General features: G+C 47.0%; 1 protein-coding gene across 14 annotated transcripts in view; it reads right to left on the bottom strand.

The window, feature by feature from the left end:
- Window positions 1-2,167: 2,167 nt before the first annotated feature.
- Window positions 2,168-18,732, bottom strand: part of SEC31A (SEC31 homolog A, COPII coat complex component) — a 32,197-nt gene continuing 15,632 nt past the window's right edge. For 3 of the 14 annotated variants that reach the window (XM_015861544.2, XM_015861551.2, XM_015861545.2), the window contains 13 exons: window positions 17,906-18,032; window positions 17,608-17,753; window positions 16,339-16,512; window positions 15,774-15,947; window positions 13,763-13,855; window positions 13,143-13,272; window positions 12,221-12,571; window positions 9,454-9,501; window positions 8,078-8,136; window positions 6,007-6,267; window positions 5,734-5,853; window positions 3,254-3,325; window positions 2,168-2,897 (listed from right to left, as the gene is read on the bottom strand). In XM_015861544.2, coding sequence (XP_015717030.1) covers window positions 2,718-2,897; window positions 3,254-3,325; window positions 5,734-5,853; window positions 6,007-6,267; window positions 8,078-8,136; window positions 9,454-9,501; window positions 12,221-12,571; window positions 13,143-13,272; window positions 13,763-13,855; window positions 15,774-15,947; window positions 16,339-16,512; window positions 17,608-17,753; window positions 17,906-18,032 — 1,935 coding nt within the window. In that variant the 3' untranslated portion in view covers window positions 2,168-2,717. The remainder of the gene's footprint in view (window positions 2,898-3,253; window positions 3,326-5,733; window positions 5,854-6,006; window positions 6,268-8,077; window positions 8,137-9,453; window positions 9,502-12,220; window positions 12,572-13,142; window positions 13,273-13,762; window positions 13,856-15,773; window positions 15,948-16,338; window positions 16,513-17,607; window positions 17,754-17,905; window positions 18,033-18,732) is intronic. The other 11 variants (XM_015861546.2, XM_015861547.2, XM_015861550.2 and 8 more) reach the window with 11 other exon arrangements.

The following is an 18,732-nucleotide window of genomic DNA, read 5'->3' as shown; positions in this document are numbered from 1 at the left end:
GTGGGGCCAGGCTCTTTTCTATGCTGTGCAGCGATGGGGGCAGCGGGCACAGACTGCAACACAGGAATTCCATAGGAACAGGAGGAAGAACTTTCCTGTGAGGGTGACAAGGCACAGAACAGCTGCCCACTGTGCTCATGGAGTCTCCTATGGAGGAGCTCAGGACCCGCATGGACACTTTCCCTTATCACCTGCTGCAGGGAGCTGCTCTAGCAGAGGGCTGGGCTGGAGGATCTCCCGAGGTCCCTTCCAAGCCCTGTGTTTCTGTGTGAATCTCCACTCCCCGGCTCAGAAACAACCACTCCAGCCGCAGAGCAGCAGCACCGTTTGCCCTCACTGTGTGGCAGTGAGCAGCGGTGTGTGTAGAAGCGATGCTCTATTCACAGAGCCCTCTGGCTACTCAGGGCCATGTGGCACACAGACCCACTGAGTGCTGTTAGTGCAGAGCACGCAACATGCTGTGCTAATTAATTACTAAGAACAGCTCCTGAGGCAGTCAGCAGAGAGGATATAATTAAAGCCCCCCTTCTTTTTATTTCTTTACTTTTTTTATTCCCCCTGCTACATGTTAAGCATTCTTCTAGAATCCTCCTCCTGGAAGAAAAGAAAGAGGACAGTGGCAATGAAAAAAGGCAGTGAACAGTTTGTGGGGCTGCAGCCATTGAGCGCTGTGCTGCCCTACCAGCACACTTCTGCTACTCAAAATATTGACAGCGTTGGCCTCATTTTTATTTATGTCTTTATTTATTTTCCTAGCAGCCACCCAAGGGCACTCCCAGAGAAACTATTGCAGTGAGACTTTGGGCCAATGTGCAGCTCTGAAGCTTGTGGAGACCTCAATCAGAGCAGCCTTTTTTTGAGGGAGGGCTGCATTAAGCACACCCGTATCTCCTGCCTGTGCCCCACAGGACCCCAGTTGGCTACAGGCACCCAGGCTGGCACTCGAGAATTGGGTCTGGAAGCTCAGTCCCACACTCCCCACATCACACTGGGTACACTGAGACCGCTCCTGCTATCAATGTGTGATTTATCATCTCCCCAGCTCTTGGCTCAAGGACTCAGCCCAGCATCAGCAGCCCCAGCAGGGAGGGAGGAGAGGTGGCCGCCCACATTGCCTGGTATAAATCTCTTCTCACCGAGATTAAAACTGGGCTATTTGGGGCCAAATTCTTTTAGCAGTGTAAATTGGCAAATCTTCGTTGCCTTCTGCAAAGGAAGCCGGCCATTTGCGTTTATAACATCAGATGGGCAGCTAATTGCTTGGCATTCCTTGAAGATAAGAACAGACGGCAGCAGCTCCGGTGACCTGTTACTATTAATCTCAGCTGCTCTCAGGAGAGGAGCAGATTTTCACGGGCAGTCCTGCACTGAACTCAGGCAGTGCAGCGCTCCAGCCACGAGTTGTGAGCAGAGCCCAGGTTCACACGGATCAATTCTGTGCATGGATAAATGAAACATGGTACCTCCGACCCCTCCTGAGAAAGAGCTGCAGACAAACACTCCTACCACTGCTAAGAAATCCATGCCCCAGATTAACGGGAAGCCAATCAGTCCAATGACTTTATACATTTTGGAAACAAAGTAACTCCAGTTCAATGCCCCATGTTCTCCAACCACAAAAGCTTAGGAGGTCAGCAAATAGCAGAGAAGAAATAGGATTAAGCTCCATTCCCTCGGAGGAACAGAGCTGTTTTTCAGCCTGATGAACTCATCATCAGCGTGAAGTCACAGGAATCAACCATAACTTGCATTATCATAATATTTCTTGCAATATGAACTGTTGCATCTACACTGTACACGCAGACTCTTTGCTCACAGTCTCACAGCACAGCGTGCGCTTGTGTCATGGCTGGAGTCTCCAGGCTCAGGGGGACTGCATGAAACAATCAGCACCTTGTTTGCAGGCTGCACAGAACCTCTCTGTAAGGGTGGCTTCAACTACTCCACATTATTTCTGCTCTCAGCTTTTAATAAATGCACATGGATCTGTTCAGAACTCTTGCAAAACCCATCCTGGAAACGTCAGTATCTCAGTGTAAATGTTAAGCAGAGCTTTATCACGAACAGCACAGAAAGATAAACATATCCTTGCAGCTCAGCAGCCATGGACAGCTGCCTCATTCTGCTCTAGGTTCCAAATAGCTGAGTTGCACTTCATCACGACACGTTTTAATAAATTAACATTTATTGAAAATACAATTAGCCTTTATTTTGCTCATTTGTCCCGGTGCAAAATTAAGCTGTATGACACGTAAATCATAATAACAGAATTGCAAGCAGTCTCATAAAATGAAAGACCAACTACACTTCTAACAGGATCAGACTCTTTAATCCGGTGTCTAAGGAGCAGTGAGGTGCAGGGTCTCATACACAACCTACCTTCTCGCATTCACACGTATCCGTTATTAAAAGCCACTGTTAAACAGTATAACATGCATCTAAAAATTGACAATATGGGGCGCCATCCCCATTAAATATACTATCTGTAGACAGACCATCGGGGATGAGAAAATGGTTAAAAAGAAAAAGAAAAGCACCAGGGCTCCAAGGCCCGCCTAGAATGATGGATTTTGCAGGGAGAGCGTAATGCCATTTGTCAGAGCTCTACTGCGCCATGCCGTAAGGACGAGCGTTTGGTCCACTTGTTGCATGTTTGCTGTAGAAATGCACTTCTTTGGAAAAGCGACCATCGCAGGCTTTGCGAGTGCAGGGTTACCTCAGACACCCAACTTATTGGCCTGGATGAGGACGACTTTCAGAACAGGCATGAAAGCAGAGGTCTCGCTGAAGTTGCTGGTGCTGACTATGTGCATGTGGATGTTCAGTCCTTCCACGTAGTTGCGGGTTTCGATGCTCTTCACGATGTTGTGCAAGCCGCTAATGATGGCTGGAGAGAGCTGTGAGGAAGCCACATGAGACAGGTCAGAGTTAAGCAAAAACAGCAGCAATAGCACAACACAAGTCCTGACTGTCACCTCCGCCTCTCAAGAAGGTGCCAGAATCGGGTCCTTTATTTTAAAGGCAATGGCCTTCAGAAGCACTGCACGCTGAGCACAGCTGCTAACAGCAGACTTCAAGCAGAAGACAGACTCACTGCAATCCCTGCCCCTGTGAGCCCCCAATGGCTGCCATTTCCTGAGGTGGAACACCTGCCATGGCAGACCGTGGTGACAAAAAACCTACTGAGCTTCATGTCTCTGGGGTGCAGATAACTGGCCATTTAACTGAGGCAAAGTGTAAAAACAACACTTACTGTCTGTTCCCTAAGCTTGTCGTATAGAAATTCCAGGCGTTTATTTGCATCATCTAGTTTCCTCTTGGTTTGCTGCAAAAGAAAAGCACATGAAGAATGAGCAATAGTAAGCACACTGCAAAGAGGTCTGTGCAACACACAAACCATCTTGGACAAAAACCACTTTCCTAACGTTTTGCTCTGCATTTTTCTCCCTTCATTTTGCTAGGGTCTTTCCCTTTCAGTTTCATCATGCAACTGCTCCAGTTACCCATATGGTACAGTAACCTTTAAAGGTACATCCAAAGAGTCATTTGCCACAGGTTCAGTTGGCATGCAAAGTGGGACAGAAATTGAGCAGGAGCCTTGTTTGATGGCTTACTGGCAAAGCACTGCAATGGCTGAACGAATATATTACTGGAATTCAGGAGCCAGTGACATCACTGGGAACTTAAGGGCACAGGCAGTGGTCATTCACAGCAGGTTCTTGCTATATATTTCGTTGCCTGATTTGTAAAGCCAGGAGCTGTCAACAGAAAAACAACAGCCTAATCCAAACTGTTCTTAAAGATCCTTTCTGCTTCCATGAGTTTATGTAGAATAAACCACGCCTGTGGTGTCTATGGGATTACTTTGCCACAAGACCCTTAAAAATCATCCCATTATATTTCACAGCACCACAACTACCAGGGAAATGCATTTACATTCACTTGGTTTTTCAAACAGCTACAGAAACAAAACATTTTACTCCAAACTAACAAGAAAACACACTAGCAAAGCATCCAGATTACATTTACAAAAGCAAAAATAAGAAGGTCAGTAGCAGTATAATTTCCATCAGGCACAAGTGTGTTGGAACCTCCTCTTATATCAGTACACGTGCATCAATCCATCTTCATTTAGGATACTGCCATCTCCACGGTGACAGGAACATTTTCTCTGTGTTAAGTAATTGCAGAGAGATAAAATCAAAGCCTAAGGGAAGGCTCTAGCTCAAGAGTGCCTGCTCTGCCAGAAAGGAGGGGAAGCTGTTTGGATGGCAAAGGGATGGACAAAAACACTGGATGCACATCGCCCATGCCACGTGTGGAAGTCCCCTCAGCGGCTGTAAAAGGACAGGGCAGGTAAGGATAGAGCATAGAAGAGCTGGTCAGAAACAGCCTTTTAGGCTTCCTAACTCTCTAAGATACATGATGTCTGGACACCTGTTTCAAGACCCGTGAAATAGTGGTAATAGCTGAATGGTTGTAACAGATGATCTTTTAAGTCTTTTCCAACCTTGGTGATCCCATGATTCTATGAAAAGATCTACAAGCCAGCTGTTAGTTCTAAGGCAAAGGAGAAATTAACCGTGCTCCGTAAGGCACCTCTCCAGCCACAGGAAATCAGGCACAAGTACAAGCTGTTCGTTCTCCTGGCCCTCTCCTGATCCAAGCCCTAAGCATTAATGCCCTTCAAACACCCATTTTCCCCTTTGGCGTGTAATGAAGGAGTGGTGCCTACATATATGCTGACAACTGATGCGTGCAGTCAGAGCAGTGTTTCTCAGCGCTGAGTGCCAGAAATACTTGCTCTGCCTAAGAGCAGAGAGACTGAAGGAGCAAGAAATCAAATTGTGTTGGCAGAGCAGAAAAGCAATCCCTTGGTACCGATGTGAAGCGAATACTTTTGCCTTCACTGTGCATCTGGGAAAAGAGGGATGACTCAAGAAGCAGAAGGACTGAGGGCTGCTGCTCTAAAGAATAATCTTAAAAAAGTGGGATTTTTTAAGCAATCAAATCCTGCTAAACACAACGGAATCTGTCCAAAGCAAGGCTTGTGGCCTCTGAAAATTTATCCATACAAGTCCACCATGAAACTGCTGCACCCAAGGAGCAAGTACATACAAAAGTCAAAACCACAGAGACACCATTTCATGGTGCAGCAAACCAACACAAATGACCCTGGATGCTCAATTTACTCCTACATCCATAGAGCTCTGACTGCTCAGCTCCCAGTGTGGATCTGGGCTGCTGACCGCTACCATTCTGTCTTCCATCATGAAGACATGGAATACCTTCCAGCATGCACAAGCCAAACAGGCAGCACCTAGTAGGCTTGGTATGCTGGTCACTGACCACTGGCAAGAAATGAGAAGCTCTGAGCTGGATGGTTTGTTCGCAGTGCATCAAAAGCTATGGGATGTTGTTCCTGCCCAGCTTCAGCTGTTGTTAGAGCTCTTAGCCTTCCATTTCTCAGCTACCTATTGTTTCCTTTTGAAGCAAGTTTAACAGAAATCACAAACCACAGATGAGAACTCAAGGCACGTACTCATAGATATAAGCCTCAGCTTTGAGTGGACATAATAGCAGCTGCTCCTCCTTGGGCAGCTGGACTGTCAGCAGGGCCTTGCTTTGCTTCCAAATGTGTGCACATGGTGTTCCTATGCATTGCTTGTGGCTGAAGACAGCAGTGTGTTCACCTGAACACAGGGTTACTCTGAGATTGTAGCAGAGACCTACCGGATCAGAGGCAGACAGCAGGCACCTCTGGATAAGCGCTTCAAATGTTGTCTTCAGAATAAGGTGCTCCTCAGGGATGGGCTTCTTGGTTATCTTCTCTGTTGGCAGTGCCTGAACATGCTAAGAAACAGCACAGGTGAGGTTTTCCAAGCCACTCTGCAACCCCATGTTGCTTTTAACAAACCCTAACCACAAGACCAGCCACCAGGATCCCAGCCCACAGAGATCTGATAGTGCAGAAACCCAAACCACACAACACTGATGTTACGTTACCTGGATGGCATTGCCAATTGGGGCCCCGGGAGCCCCTTCTGTCCTGGGTTTGAAGGTAGTGGGAGGCACGGCACACGGCCCCACAGCCTGGGGCGCATAGGGGCCCAGCGGTGCCTGCTGCCCTGCGGGGAGCTGTGGAGGCTGGAAGCTGGGTGTGCCCACCGGTGCTGCTGGAGGCTGCTGCATCTGTGCCTGCTGATCCGCCAGCGGGTTCATGATGGGCGAGGTGATGGGAACTGGGGGCATGAAGTTATCGGGGACCTGGGGAAAAACAAACAGCGCTTATGCCACTGCTGCAAACAGAAAACACCCAGCTCCCCACATCCCTCCCTACTCACAGGGCTTGAGATCCCAGCCAGGCAGGGAGCTGAGCCTCTGGGGTTTAGAAACAATGGGAGCAGGTGGGATTTCACTCACCCCTTCCTCTGGCAGCAGCTGCACACAAAGAACCTACACCTATATGCATTCTGATCATTACATTTAGATTTTTGTGGCTACTTTTTTTTTGCCCACACAGCACATAGATCACAGCTAGCACCAATAAAGCTTCTGAAAGGCTTTCAAGCTTCTGGCAAACACATTTGCACTAAGACAGATTATGAGCGCAGTTCAGATTCATCCCTGAGCATCTGCCAGTCTTTACACAGGGGTATTTTGGAAACATTTGGTAGAGAGAAAAGACAACAAAATGAGCTGTCAGCTTCTGCCACAAGGCAGACAGAAATCCAAACAAAATGAAGAGCTCCCATGACTGTACACACATTTTTTTTAGAGGCAGAAAGCAAAATGAACTATTGTGGAATGCTGAAGGCAGCCCTGATTGAAAGATGCCAGAATGAAGCTGGCGGTATGGGACAGCAACTGCTGACAGTTACAAATGCAATGAATCACAACAGTAAACTTTGCAATGCCAACTGCCATGTTTTGAGTTTAGGGGGGAAAATGGCTGCAAATTATTCTGTGGCTTGAAATGCAAGACTGTTCTCTTTTACAATAATAACTGAGTCATTTACAATAATAAATGAGTCATTTTATTACAGCCTAAATCTCCCCCTTGAGCTGCGGATGTAAGCAAAGTAAGCATCTAAACGTTTCTGACAGAGGTTTAATATTTGACAGGACCATGGGATGAACATCACTCCTTCAGAGCAGAGCTGGCCCTCAAGCCCTCACCATAGCAGAAACCGTAACCACAATACACACAGCAGAAGGGTTTTTCTTGGGTCTGCAGTTCTCAATGTCCATTCTTGGGCAGTGAAGCCCTGCAAAACAGCACAGTGGCTGTGGGACAGAGGTCCCAGCACATGGGCAGAAGGAACACACCATTTCCCCTCTATCCAATGGCTTCTTAGCTGTAAGCAGAGACCATAATCCGAGGGTCATGGGAGACTGCTGCCCTCACTTTCACTCAGCCCTTATCTTGCCTGCTCCAACTCCTTTCTTTCCTTACCACAAGCACCTGACATGCTCCAGACTTGCTTCCCAAACACACTGTGAGCAATGCTGACTGCTGTGCAGCACCAGGGGATGAAAAGGCTCACTCTGCTCTGTGCCAAACATCCCCGGTTGTTCTGTCCTGCTGCAACCTAAATCCTTTTTCTACTGAACTACACTATCTCTATCAGGGAAATTATGTCACTTTTAGCAGATCTCTCAGGGTCAAACCCTTAATCAGGATAAATTGCCTTCAGCTCCAGCGTGGTCAATAATCTGTAACAATTTGCACAGCCTCATCATTTCACTTAAGTATCGTCTCTGGCAAAACTCAACTGCTTTTTAGCAATGAAAACAGCCCAAAGTATTTTCTTCCTTCAAACAGGGATTTGTGTTGTTATTAACAACAACTCTAGCACAAAGCCGCCATTCTTTTTAGAAGTATAAACATTCCGAGAGAGAGATAATGCATGTTGGAAGGCCATGAAGGCCATTTTCTGTTCACAAGATGTGGCTTTTGTTTGTATCTAACCCTTCTCTTTCGTTCTGCTGTGAACAAGCTCCCCTGGAGCAGGTTAGGTTACTGCTTTTCAAGTGGGCAGCACTCAATCATTTGAGGCAGGACTTCCTAGAATACCTTTTTCTTCTTGGCAGCTCTGTTCAGGGCAGGAGGGTCGTTCCAGCCGTTCTGAGGTCCTGGGACAGAAAGAAAAACAGAGACTGTGAGTAGCTCAGAGGAGGGCAGTGACGCCTCTCAGAGCTCAGGTTGGCTCCTTGCCATGGCAGAATTGATCCTTTTTTCTTCCCTGTTCTCCTTCTAACTAGCACGTCTCTTGCAGTATAACTACTTGAAACAGATGGGCCCTGTGAAAAGGCAGGCAGTTGCCTACCACGGCCAAAACACAGCTCTGCTGCACAGACTGTATATGCTGAGACAGCTTCACAGTTACCTGTGAAGGTTTCTCCTATCCATACATTAGGAATGAGCACTTCTTTTTCCCCTTATACGCTTTCCCCACCAAAACTAAATGGAAAGAGGAGACAGAAGAGGCAAGAGGAGCTTTCAACAGCACAAGTCAGATCCACCCAGCCACCATGGGACACCAGAAGCCACAACACCAGGCTTCCCTTGCCATGTACAGCAGGTAGCTGTATCAGGTATGGATGCTAGGGCAGCCCAGCTTGCTTTTTCCACCAAGGACAATCTGTTTCAAGCTGAAAAACAGCGCACATCTGAGCAGATTCATTCCCAGTCCAATGCACCAAACCTGCTCTTCAAGGAAAGCTGCAAGATCTGCACACCAGAGCTCACATTAGTGCATTAGAAATGGTCCCTATCTCATCCCAGAGCTGACATTTTCTGTCAGTGTTACTGCAGCCTCGCCAAGTAATCAGGATTTATTGCACAGAGCCACAAAAAGCCGAAACCAAATCCCCGCCCAATGGACTTTTTCACCACAGTGTTTTTCACTTAGCAGATGATCAATTCACCTCAGACAGCAGAGCGTAACGTCACTGCGCAATCCGCTCGAGTGCTCTGAAATTACATTTTCTCCCGAGCTTTTGTTAAACAAGTTTCACATCCAGAGCGTGTTGATGGGGCAAATGGAAAACAAATTAAGCCCCCTTCGCATCTGGCTTCTTGTGAACAAATGGAAAGCACGGCCACCAGCCCCAGGGCTCTGCTCCTCCCCATCCCAGAGTATTTCCGATATAGGAAGTCTAACTTGTGCAGTGCTGACAGTGGAACACATTAGAAAGTCTCACACGCTGCTGAGTTTCCTGGAACAATTTGTAGGGAAATTAAAAACACAACGGCATTTGTTTCTGTGGTTAAAAACTCCAGATTTGTTGTTATTGGTTTTAATTAAGGGATTGTAAATTTGATTCGATTAAAGTCTGATCAGAAAATAGCATTGCACTTGATGTTCTCTGAAGAACATTATGCATTTACTGATGCCTGTTCAATTAATTTCAGGTAGTGGCTGTGATCAGTTGCAGCTGAGGTGGTACCTCGTTCACCTGCCAAGGGAGAGGCCTGGTCTTGAGCTGGTAGGTTTTCTGCAGATAAAAAGCAAAGAACTAAAACAAGGGTTTTCCCTCAGAAATAATAAAGCATCCTTCCTAGAATTGTACATTCACACTGGCTCAATCGGCGTAAGGAGTCAGAAGAAAAACACCTAACCTCATTAAAATGCCAGCTGAGAGACAGGAGCCATTCATCCAACCCACCCCGTGAAATTGGTTTTGTCTGCCTTCCCCCCCATACAGCTCCATTTCTCTCCCCATGCAGTAAATCAGCGCTTCTTGCTTTGAACAAATGTTGAGGAGTCCAGGCCCACTCTCTTATCTCCTCCAGCATTCATTTTCTGCTCCTAACAGCCAGCACAACTGACAGACCATTACTCTTAGCAACACTCTTCTCACCACCATTTTATTATTCCAGAAAGCTCTTCAGATGTTTTAAGGACTTGACCTGAAGGTGGATGCCAATCATTTGCCAGAGTCAAGGCTCCTGTCTGCAGCTAGCATGGCAAAAAGTCACTTTAAACCCACGTGGAAGGACAACAAACCCAAAGGGCAGAATACAACCGACACACAGTTTACCATCGCAAAGAGAAGACAAACATAAGGGTTAAACAACTCCTGTCTCTGAGGTCGCTCTGATGTGTTTATAGCTTACAGCTTCTCTATCACAGCTCCAAAAAAGGATGCAAGATCCTGAAGATTCCAACTCCCTTCAAAGCAGGTTCAAAGAGAGACAAGTTGAAAATGAAAAATCAATGCGGGCTCAGTTGCTGACTGCAAGATGCAAACATGGCTTAACACACTGAGGCTATATACACTTGCAAGACAGAAGACCTTCATCTCTAAACCTAAGGCAGCTCAAAGGCCAGGTGCTATTCAAGATTCCACATTGTCTCTACCTCCCTTTAACCAAACACATCTACAATGTGAGACACAATGTTCCTGTATCAGACCATTCTATAACTCGGCTCCACGCTCTGCACCAGAACAGCCACAACTATGGATTTACTTCTGGCTATGATTACTGCTCTTCTGAGATCTCATATGAAGGCTCCTTCCCCTAAGCAATACAGCTACTGTGGAAGATGTGTTTCTAGTTAAGATCAATCAGGTCTTTAGATACCTCTACACCTGCCCCAGTGCACCTTGCAGAGCCCCCTCTGCAGTTCAGCCCAAACATGGTATTTGCCAGCAGAAAACTGATGCCAGAGTTTGGTTTCCTGAAGGTCTGACACTTGGCTGCCTTCTCTCCCTACAGCTATGGGGAGAAGTGAAAACAATGCTGGTAACTCCCATAAAGATTACAAAAAGCGCAGCACAGAAGGCTCTTAGGTTTGAAAGGCAGTCTGACAAGGCAGTGCTGATAATGCTACCTCCATTTCCCTTCTATTAAAACAACCCGAGGAGGATGTGTTAGGTCACAGCCTGTGCGAATTACACGCGCTATCATTAATACCCAGAGTTTCTATCACTCAAAATGCAGAGCTTCATCTGCTCAAGCACACCGCATGGATTACAGCACTTCACTCTTCACCCAAGAAGTGCAGTGATCTCTGCAGTGCCTGCCAATGACGCAAATACAGTAGTAAAACGGATAAGAAAGAACCATTTTCTTGTTCCGTGCCTTTGTTTGGAGGCACAGAAGCAATGCTGTCTGCATAACAATGCCGCTCCACCTCCAAGGCCTGGACCTCTTTCCAACAATTCTACCCATTTTAATAATCCCACTGAGTTAGAGATACAGATCAGTCCCGTAACATGGGGTCAGGTGGGGTCCCAGCACAGTAACTGCAAGGAGAACAGAACATGTTTGGCTGTAGACAGCCCACTGCAGCTGTCCCACAATGGTCCTCTTCGTTTCTTGATAGAGCAAAAGACCTCTTCTCCCTGTTTCTGGACTGCATCACCCTAGTGACAGAATCCCCACGGGGTTCCCTAGGGCCTACCAGTATCCCTACGTCACCCCTCAGATCCCGCCTAGTGCTCTCTCTGCTCACAGATCCAGTCCACCTAGATGTGAAGCGTGTTCAGGAAAAAAACACTCCTGGCACCTGCACCGATTGTCACATGCAAAGCTGCAACTTCACAAGCTGCCAGCCCGGAGACAGCTTTGTTAGCCCTCAGAAAGCACAAATACATTCAGGCAGTCACAGGTGCTGCCAGCAGGCATCAGTCCTCAGCTGGGTGCATGCTCTCACCATGCCTGCTCAAACATGCTCCTACAGCACAGCCACACATGCTTCTGATTAGCATTCAGGAAAGAGGCCACCTAAAAGCACTTCTGCATCACTTCTGATTACCTTTTAAGGCATACACAGCTACAGTAAAACCCGCTGCACTAAGTGACTAGGGAAAAAATAGTCAACGTGAGCCAATGCCACTGCAAATGCAAACTGAATTTAATATGCTGCCAATCTTGAGCTTGACCCATTGCTCACAAAGCAGGGGCACACTGATGAATTTATTTTGCTCCGCAGCCACATAGCGGGTGTTGCTGTCAGCCTCAACAGATTATTGTTGTGCCACCATTCATCCACTGTACACGACAGACTCATGAAGTGATGCCACAGCATCATGTCTTGGGCAAATGAAGAGCTGTGTGTAGGGAAGTGTTTCAGAAGTGCCTTGAGCTGGCCCAAGAAAACACAGAGCACTCACCATGAAGCGTGCACAAATAGTAAGCGAGGTTTAAGTGAGAAATCAAGCCAAACCCTCCCCCCACCCTACATGCCCCCCCCATCCAAGCGCAGACCTGTTCTCTGGGATGCAGGAAGGTCACTGGCTGCAGGCAGAGTACCTGTTGGTCCAGTAGGTAACGCATAAGCCACAGAAGTTGCTGGAAGTCCTGGCCTGCCATGCTGAAAGGATGCGCCAGAAGGAGGAAGGGGGAAGGAAGAGGCAGGGTTCAGGCTCGTTGGGGAGGGCTGAGGCTGCCCAGGGTACAGCGGGGAGGGCACAGGGTGGGCAGCGGGCAGGTAGGGAGGGTTGGTGTTAGAGGCAGGGTTTGGGTAAGAGGCTGAAGCGGGGGCAGCAACAGGCTGCTGGGGCTGATACAGCGCTGTTTCCCCCGTTCCAAAAGAGTACTGCTGTGTGGTCTGATACGCTACAAACAGAAAGAAGAGATTCAGTCAGTAAGTTCAGAACGCACGAACAAGCTTCCTCTGCTTCCTGCCCTTTTCCCTTCACACCACTTACCTGCACAGCCTCATCTCAGCTTCCAAAACACTGTCAGTCACCTGAGAATCTCTGCTTAAAACCTCAGCCTGCTCAGGGGAGCAGAAAGCCAGAAGGTCCTTGCCCCCCGCAACCCCAGTGAGACTGTCCCAGCCACCAGTAGATATGAGTGGATCCCTCTTGGGGAGCCCAGTGCTGCTTCTCTAAGACTCATCCCCAAGTCTCTGGCCCCAGTACACCTACGGGAGGGCTGGTGGCCAAGAAGGGTCTCTTTAAAGCTTAAGAGCTGCATACAGATACTTCAGCAGAGAAGACAGCATCTGACAGTGTCTCACGTATGGGACCATGAAAAAGCAGTGTTCCTCATATGTTACTTCAGGAGTGTCAGACTGGCTTGGAATTCCCCGAACCCCAAGGAGTGAGCTGATAGTGAAATGGGGACACCCCTTTACCACTGTCTGCTCCAGAGGGTGGGAGGAAAAGGAGATGAAGCTACTCACTCTGTGGGTACGCTGGCCGGGTGCCTGCTTGGGAGTACATGCTGTAGTTTGGAGATGTGCCTTGCTGTGGTGGTGCGCTGGGGTTAACGGCACCTGGCATGATAAAGCCTGGAGGAGGTGGCTTGTCTCCCTGTGAAAAAAGATAGCAGGAAAAGAAGTGGAGAGAAGTAGGATTTCGTTGGTGATGGTAACACAGCACCAGAGCAGACCCACAAAAAAATGACCAGTTGGCATTTAGTGGCCTGAAGTTACCTTCCTTTTTAGAGCCAACAGCAGCACAGGTGCAAGCACCTTTAACTAAAAGACTAAGTATTAACTCTGATGCTTCTGATATCCAGGGGAAAGAGGGGAAAGAAAAACATCATGCTTGAAACATCCTAAGGACCGGTCTCAGGTCACATCAAACTCCTACACAAAACTTTCTGGAGCCAATTGTTTCCGCAAAGGTGAAAAATACATTAAAAAAACGTAACAAAGGATGCAGAGGAGCAAAACCTGAGCACATGTGGAAGCTTCTGCTCCTTCTACCTATCCACACCAGACTGTGTCAGGTGCACAGACGGCACCAGGGGACTTATCAGGGTGGAGCGGGGGCTCGGAGAGAATAATGAAGGTTATACCTGTGTGTCAGAGGGACAGCCTGCAGGAGGATGGCTGGGAAGGGCAGTGGGAGTTTTGTTACTCCAGGTAGTGACAGTAGGGGCAATTCTAACCTGAATTGAACAAAGAAATACCAATCATGGAAAACAAAGCAATAAAAAAGTCTAAAGGATTTTACAAAACAAGATGCAAAAAAGTGAACAGAGAAAGTTTTGCATGCCGGCACCTCCAACACAGCCAAAAAAAAAATCACAGGAAGGAGGAAAAGTGCATTCAACACAGCCAAAATCATTGTGCACTGAAGTGAATCACAGAGTGAGGATTAAGCACAGAGAAGAGGCAGCTTCAACAGCCTGTGGAGTGAGTGCAATGTTACACGTGCCAGCAAGCCAGGTCTGCCACAAAAAGGGCTTCACAGAACTAATGTTATCAGTTTGCTTTTGCAGAGGCTCCCCTCAGGGTGCTGCACAGCACCTCAGCACCACCAACTGCTGCTGGAAATCACAAGTCCTGGGTTAAACTCAAATATGCTGCTTCATGTAATACAAATTACGTTGAGCTTCAGAAGCAATAAGAGGTTAATATCTGAACTAAGCTCATGCATAGGCACAAACATCTATCTCAATGCCCTTCCTCCCTGAGCACAGGCAGAAGGAAAGCTTAGACAACTCCAGCAAGTCTTCAGCTCTGCACAGTGTCACACTAGTATGGCTGATGGCAGCATGACAGTCACTGTGAAGGTCTGCATCAAGTTTTTGGGACAATCAAGGAAATGCTGCCTCAAAACATTACCAGCCAACAAACCTGCTTTCTTAAAAGCAAAAAGGAAAAAAAAAAAAAGGATAGGATTTTAAATGTCATTTCTTTCTGTTCTGCTTCACCAAAGTACCACTGGGCACCTTTCTGACACGGCCCTGCCTGCTTGAAGTCCCTGCTGTAGCTCATGCTTGGCATGAGCTCCTATGGAGACCAAGAGCACTGAGAGCAACTCACTCACAGTGTGCTCCTGGGGCTTGTGATACTCCTGGCTTTCAATCACCTGCAGGGCTTTCTTTAATCATAGCTTTCCCGAGGTCATAGGAGAAATGGGAACAGTGTTTTGAAAATCATTGCTAAACTCACGCCATCTAGAGGTAACATGCTGCTTTCCACAGCCAAACATAGCATCTTGCTTTTTACAAGGAGGAAGGTCAGACATACAAGAAAGAATAGCTGAATTAATTATTGGCAATGATGCAAACGAAGTCAGGTGTAATTGCATTAGTGAGGTAATGCTGTATGAATGGGATAAAGGCTTTGTCCCTTCTGAATGCTGACTTGTTAACAGCCTCAAAAAAAAGGCAAAGGGACCCACAACCATTGACATAAAGAGGGACACAGCAAAGCCCAGCTCCCCATTGCTCTTCAGCCCTTCTTCCACCTTGATCCCACTATTCTGACAGGCAGAATATTTGAAGGGCAGCACTGGGAGACCTCTCCTGCATAGGAAGGCCAGCTCTAGCATTGTGCTGAGATACTTTCAGCATTCACACAACCAGAGCTGCCCACTGCACTGCACTCTGGCAGTGGCTGACATCCTACCTTGTAGTTCAGTGCAATGCCATCCTCAGCCCAGAAGCTAAAAGCAGAACATCCATCTCGGGTCTCCTTGGTTCTCCTCTTCCTGTCTTCATAGCTCCCTTAGTCCCATACTCACCAGGTCTTTCCCTTCTGGCACAGCTCATGTCCAGTTCTGTTCTATTGCCCCACCTGCTGTCCGTGCTACCTATGCTATGCTTGCAGTTAGCTGAGAGGCTTTCAACCTGATATTCAACCATGGGCTGCTTGGCAAGGTGTAAGAGACGTTTCCAGGCAAGGAACAAATCATCTCTACTGATTGAAGAGCAGCACAAATGATTATCCCAAGGTGCTTTCTGGGTACATATTAGAACCCCAGCTTGGACCAGAAGAAAGGAAAACAAAGTGCTCTTGCCATCATTTTCCAGAACCCAAGCATGTGATGTCTTGCACTGAATACCACAATCAATTTACCTGTTGGTAGTACTGCTGTGCTGAATTCTGAGGTCCTGGCACCTGTCCCGCCACAGGGCCAGCTCGATCCTTGGGCATGGGCTGTCTCTCATATGGTGCCTTGATGGCCTCCTGTCCTGCTGGCAACTCCCCTTGGGCTCTGCAAAGCCTGTCCCGTAACAGCACAATGTTTGGCTGCAAAAAAGACAGCAAAGGAAGGTTGAGTGCACTGACTGCCACCCAGTGAATCCCAGCAAGTGATTTACCAGCCACACACCAACAAGTTTGTGTCTCAGAAGCCTGATCTGCTTTATTTGACTCAAGTCCTTCTTGCAGAAGAAACATGGCTGGCTTACAACAACAAAAACAGCCTTGCCAGCAGACACCGTCTGCAATGACAACTGAGAAAATACATAGTTGAACAAGGTCATGTACTTCTGCCAGTTCAGCAAGGTCAACACACCAAGGGGGAAAAGCACCAGCACATCCTGAGCAGCTTTTCCAATGATAACTGCACTACACTGACATCTTTGCTTAAAGCTGGCCTATTAACAGAGAGGGAGCATCAAGCCTGAAGGCCACGTACCTGGTCAGTGTTTGCAGGCAGGAAGGTCAGAGCCGCAGCGATACTGCCCTGAGCAGCCAGGAGGTTGGCGTACTGACTCATCTTCTCAGCCAAAAGGGCCCCCACAGCATTAGGGTCCACAGCCTGGGTGAGCTGTACAGCCTTGCGTAGGATCACCACCTTCTCTATTAAATCCTAGAAGAACGGGTCAAAGAAAACAGGGAAATGAGAAGAGCAGGGGGAAGGAGGTCCTGGCTAACGTGCTCCTCAGCAACCCTGCAGAACCCCTCTCATTCAGTGAGAAGCCCAAACTTCTGCATTACATTAGAAGGTGCTGCAAACATTAATTTACCAACATCAACGTTCAAACCCTCTTTTAAATCTTGCTTTGGATGTGTAGGACACTTCCAAAAAGTTGCAAGTGCAGAAAAAGAAAAATCAAGTAAAATTTCAAATTATTCCATTTCCTTCAATCTTCTAAAGATAGAGAGGGGTATGGCCAGGCAGCATTACTTTGAGTTCTCTCACAAACTTGTCCTTCAAAGGCCCTGAACAGATGGAAGAAACTAAGATTATACCATAAAATAAATTATTCAATAACTGCTTCATCTCACTGTCATCAATCCTCCTATTCCCCCAAGATATTTGCTATATATGATCTCTCGCTGCCGGAAACCAAACCTCATACATGCAAACCCCTGGAGAAAACACTCATATGAACCTTCCCACAGCTTCTCTTGCAATTTAAATCATTTATTAGATTCCTCCTCCGTAATGTCTAAGTGATCTATTCCAAAAGCAGAAACGTCCAAAGTGCATCTATCACAAAATATGTGAACACTCAAAGTCACTTCTTTATAAAAACACTTAGTGCTACAGCTACCTATGGGCCCTCTACACAGGAAGTATATTAGTGTGACCACCAACAATGGAGTAGACCTTGGGGCTATTTTGTTTCACAACACATTTTCTGATATCATATTACAAGTTATTTCTGCTAAAAGTACCCATTCCAGAATCAAAACGTTTGCATCTTGATATACACACAGCTATTGTCTCCAGGGAGGCGGTACAGTCACCACCCCTGGAGGTGTTCAAGAAGTGTGGAGATGTGGCACTGAGGGTCATGGTTAGTGGGCATGGTGGGGATGGGGTCAGAATAGATCATCTTACAGGTCTTTTCCAACAGTTATGATCCTATCAACAAAGCTCTACCCTCAGCCATTTGATTTAAGTGCCATATGATCCCCATGCATTACTTCCAACTTCCTTTGTCATGGACGTACTGACCTGAAGAGACAAGGGGCTGTTTCCATCCTGAACTTTGCTCCAGCAGGAAACAAGCTTTTCCACATTGCCAGCGCAAATGTAGCAGAGACAAGCCTGTGTCCGCAGCAAGCTGTCCCCCTCACTCTCCAGTCTGTTACCCAGGAGATCTAAGGAAAACATTAGTCAAGACAATGCTGGTTAACCACCTTGCAGATCCCACCTTGCATTATGGCATTTTACCTGAAGGACAACAACAGTGCAAATGGAGAGTTTTGTAGTAAGCGGGATAAATATCATCCAGTCTGCAAAGCTTCCTTACCGCAAAGGGCTGCAAACTCATCTGGCCTGGCATAAGTGAGCACAGCAGCCAAAGCCTCTCTCCAATTCTGTAGATCACAAGACTGCACAATCTCCTTCCAGTTCTTTGTTACAACTGCAGTGATGAGCTGGAGCCGAAGAAAAGACCACAGTTAAGATTTTGGTAGGATTTCTTTTGATACAGTACAATTTGAATATTCAAGTGTAACCAGGGCTGTGGCAGGTGTGGTACTGCAAGTCAAAAGCTCCACAAGAGTCAACTTTATTCTCAAAGGGGCCCACTGAAAAATCACAGAACAAGCTCAGGTACCACAGGCCAATTACTCTTACTAGAGAATGTGCAACAAAATACAGACATCTCTGCAAGCTGGGATTGCTGCAGATGGTCTTTCTTCAGCACTGGTTTTGTAGCTGAAGATGCATTATGCCAAATATTGAGTCACAGACCTTCTACACAAAGCCCAGCAAGAAGCATTTTTTTGTGAAGTTCACTGTTTTATTCAGCTTTAAGCTCTCAGTGTCAAGCGAGAGGCAGTTGAGGGCCCTGCTCAAAGCAAGAAGCCAATTAGCAGCAATACCCTGAGCTGGCTCTAGTGCCCCTACCCTTCACACATGTACTCGAGTCATCTCTTCACAATTACCAAAAGCAAAATTTCGGTTTCTTTCATCAGAAACTTTGTTTCCAGCGATTCTGCTTCTCACAAAAGGCAGACTTGGCAGCTGTGCTGCTATTTAGTGAACAAAGCCCCTGTCATGCCAAGAGTTTCAGCTCAGAAACAGCTGAACAAACAGTAGGCATGACATTTGGGACCGGAAAAGAAACAAACA

The sequence above is a fragment of the Coturnix japonica genome, chromosome 4 (genome assembly GCF_001577835.2).
Source record: "Coturnix japonica isolate 7356 chromosome 4, Coturnix japonica 2.1, whole genome shotgun sequence".
In the NCBI taxonomy this organism is placed as follows: domain Eukaryota; kingdom Metazoa; phylum Chordata; class Aves; order Galliformes; family Phasianidae; genus Coturnix; species Coturnix japonica.
This window is presented reverse-complemented; position numbering and strand designations above follow the sequence as displayed.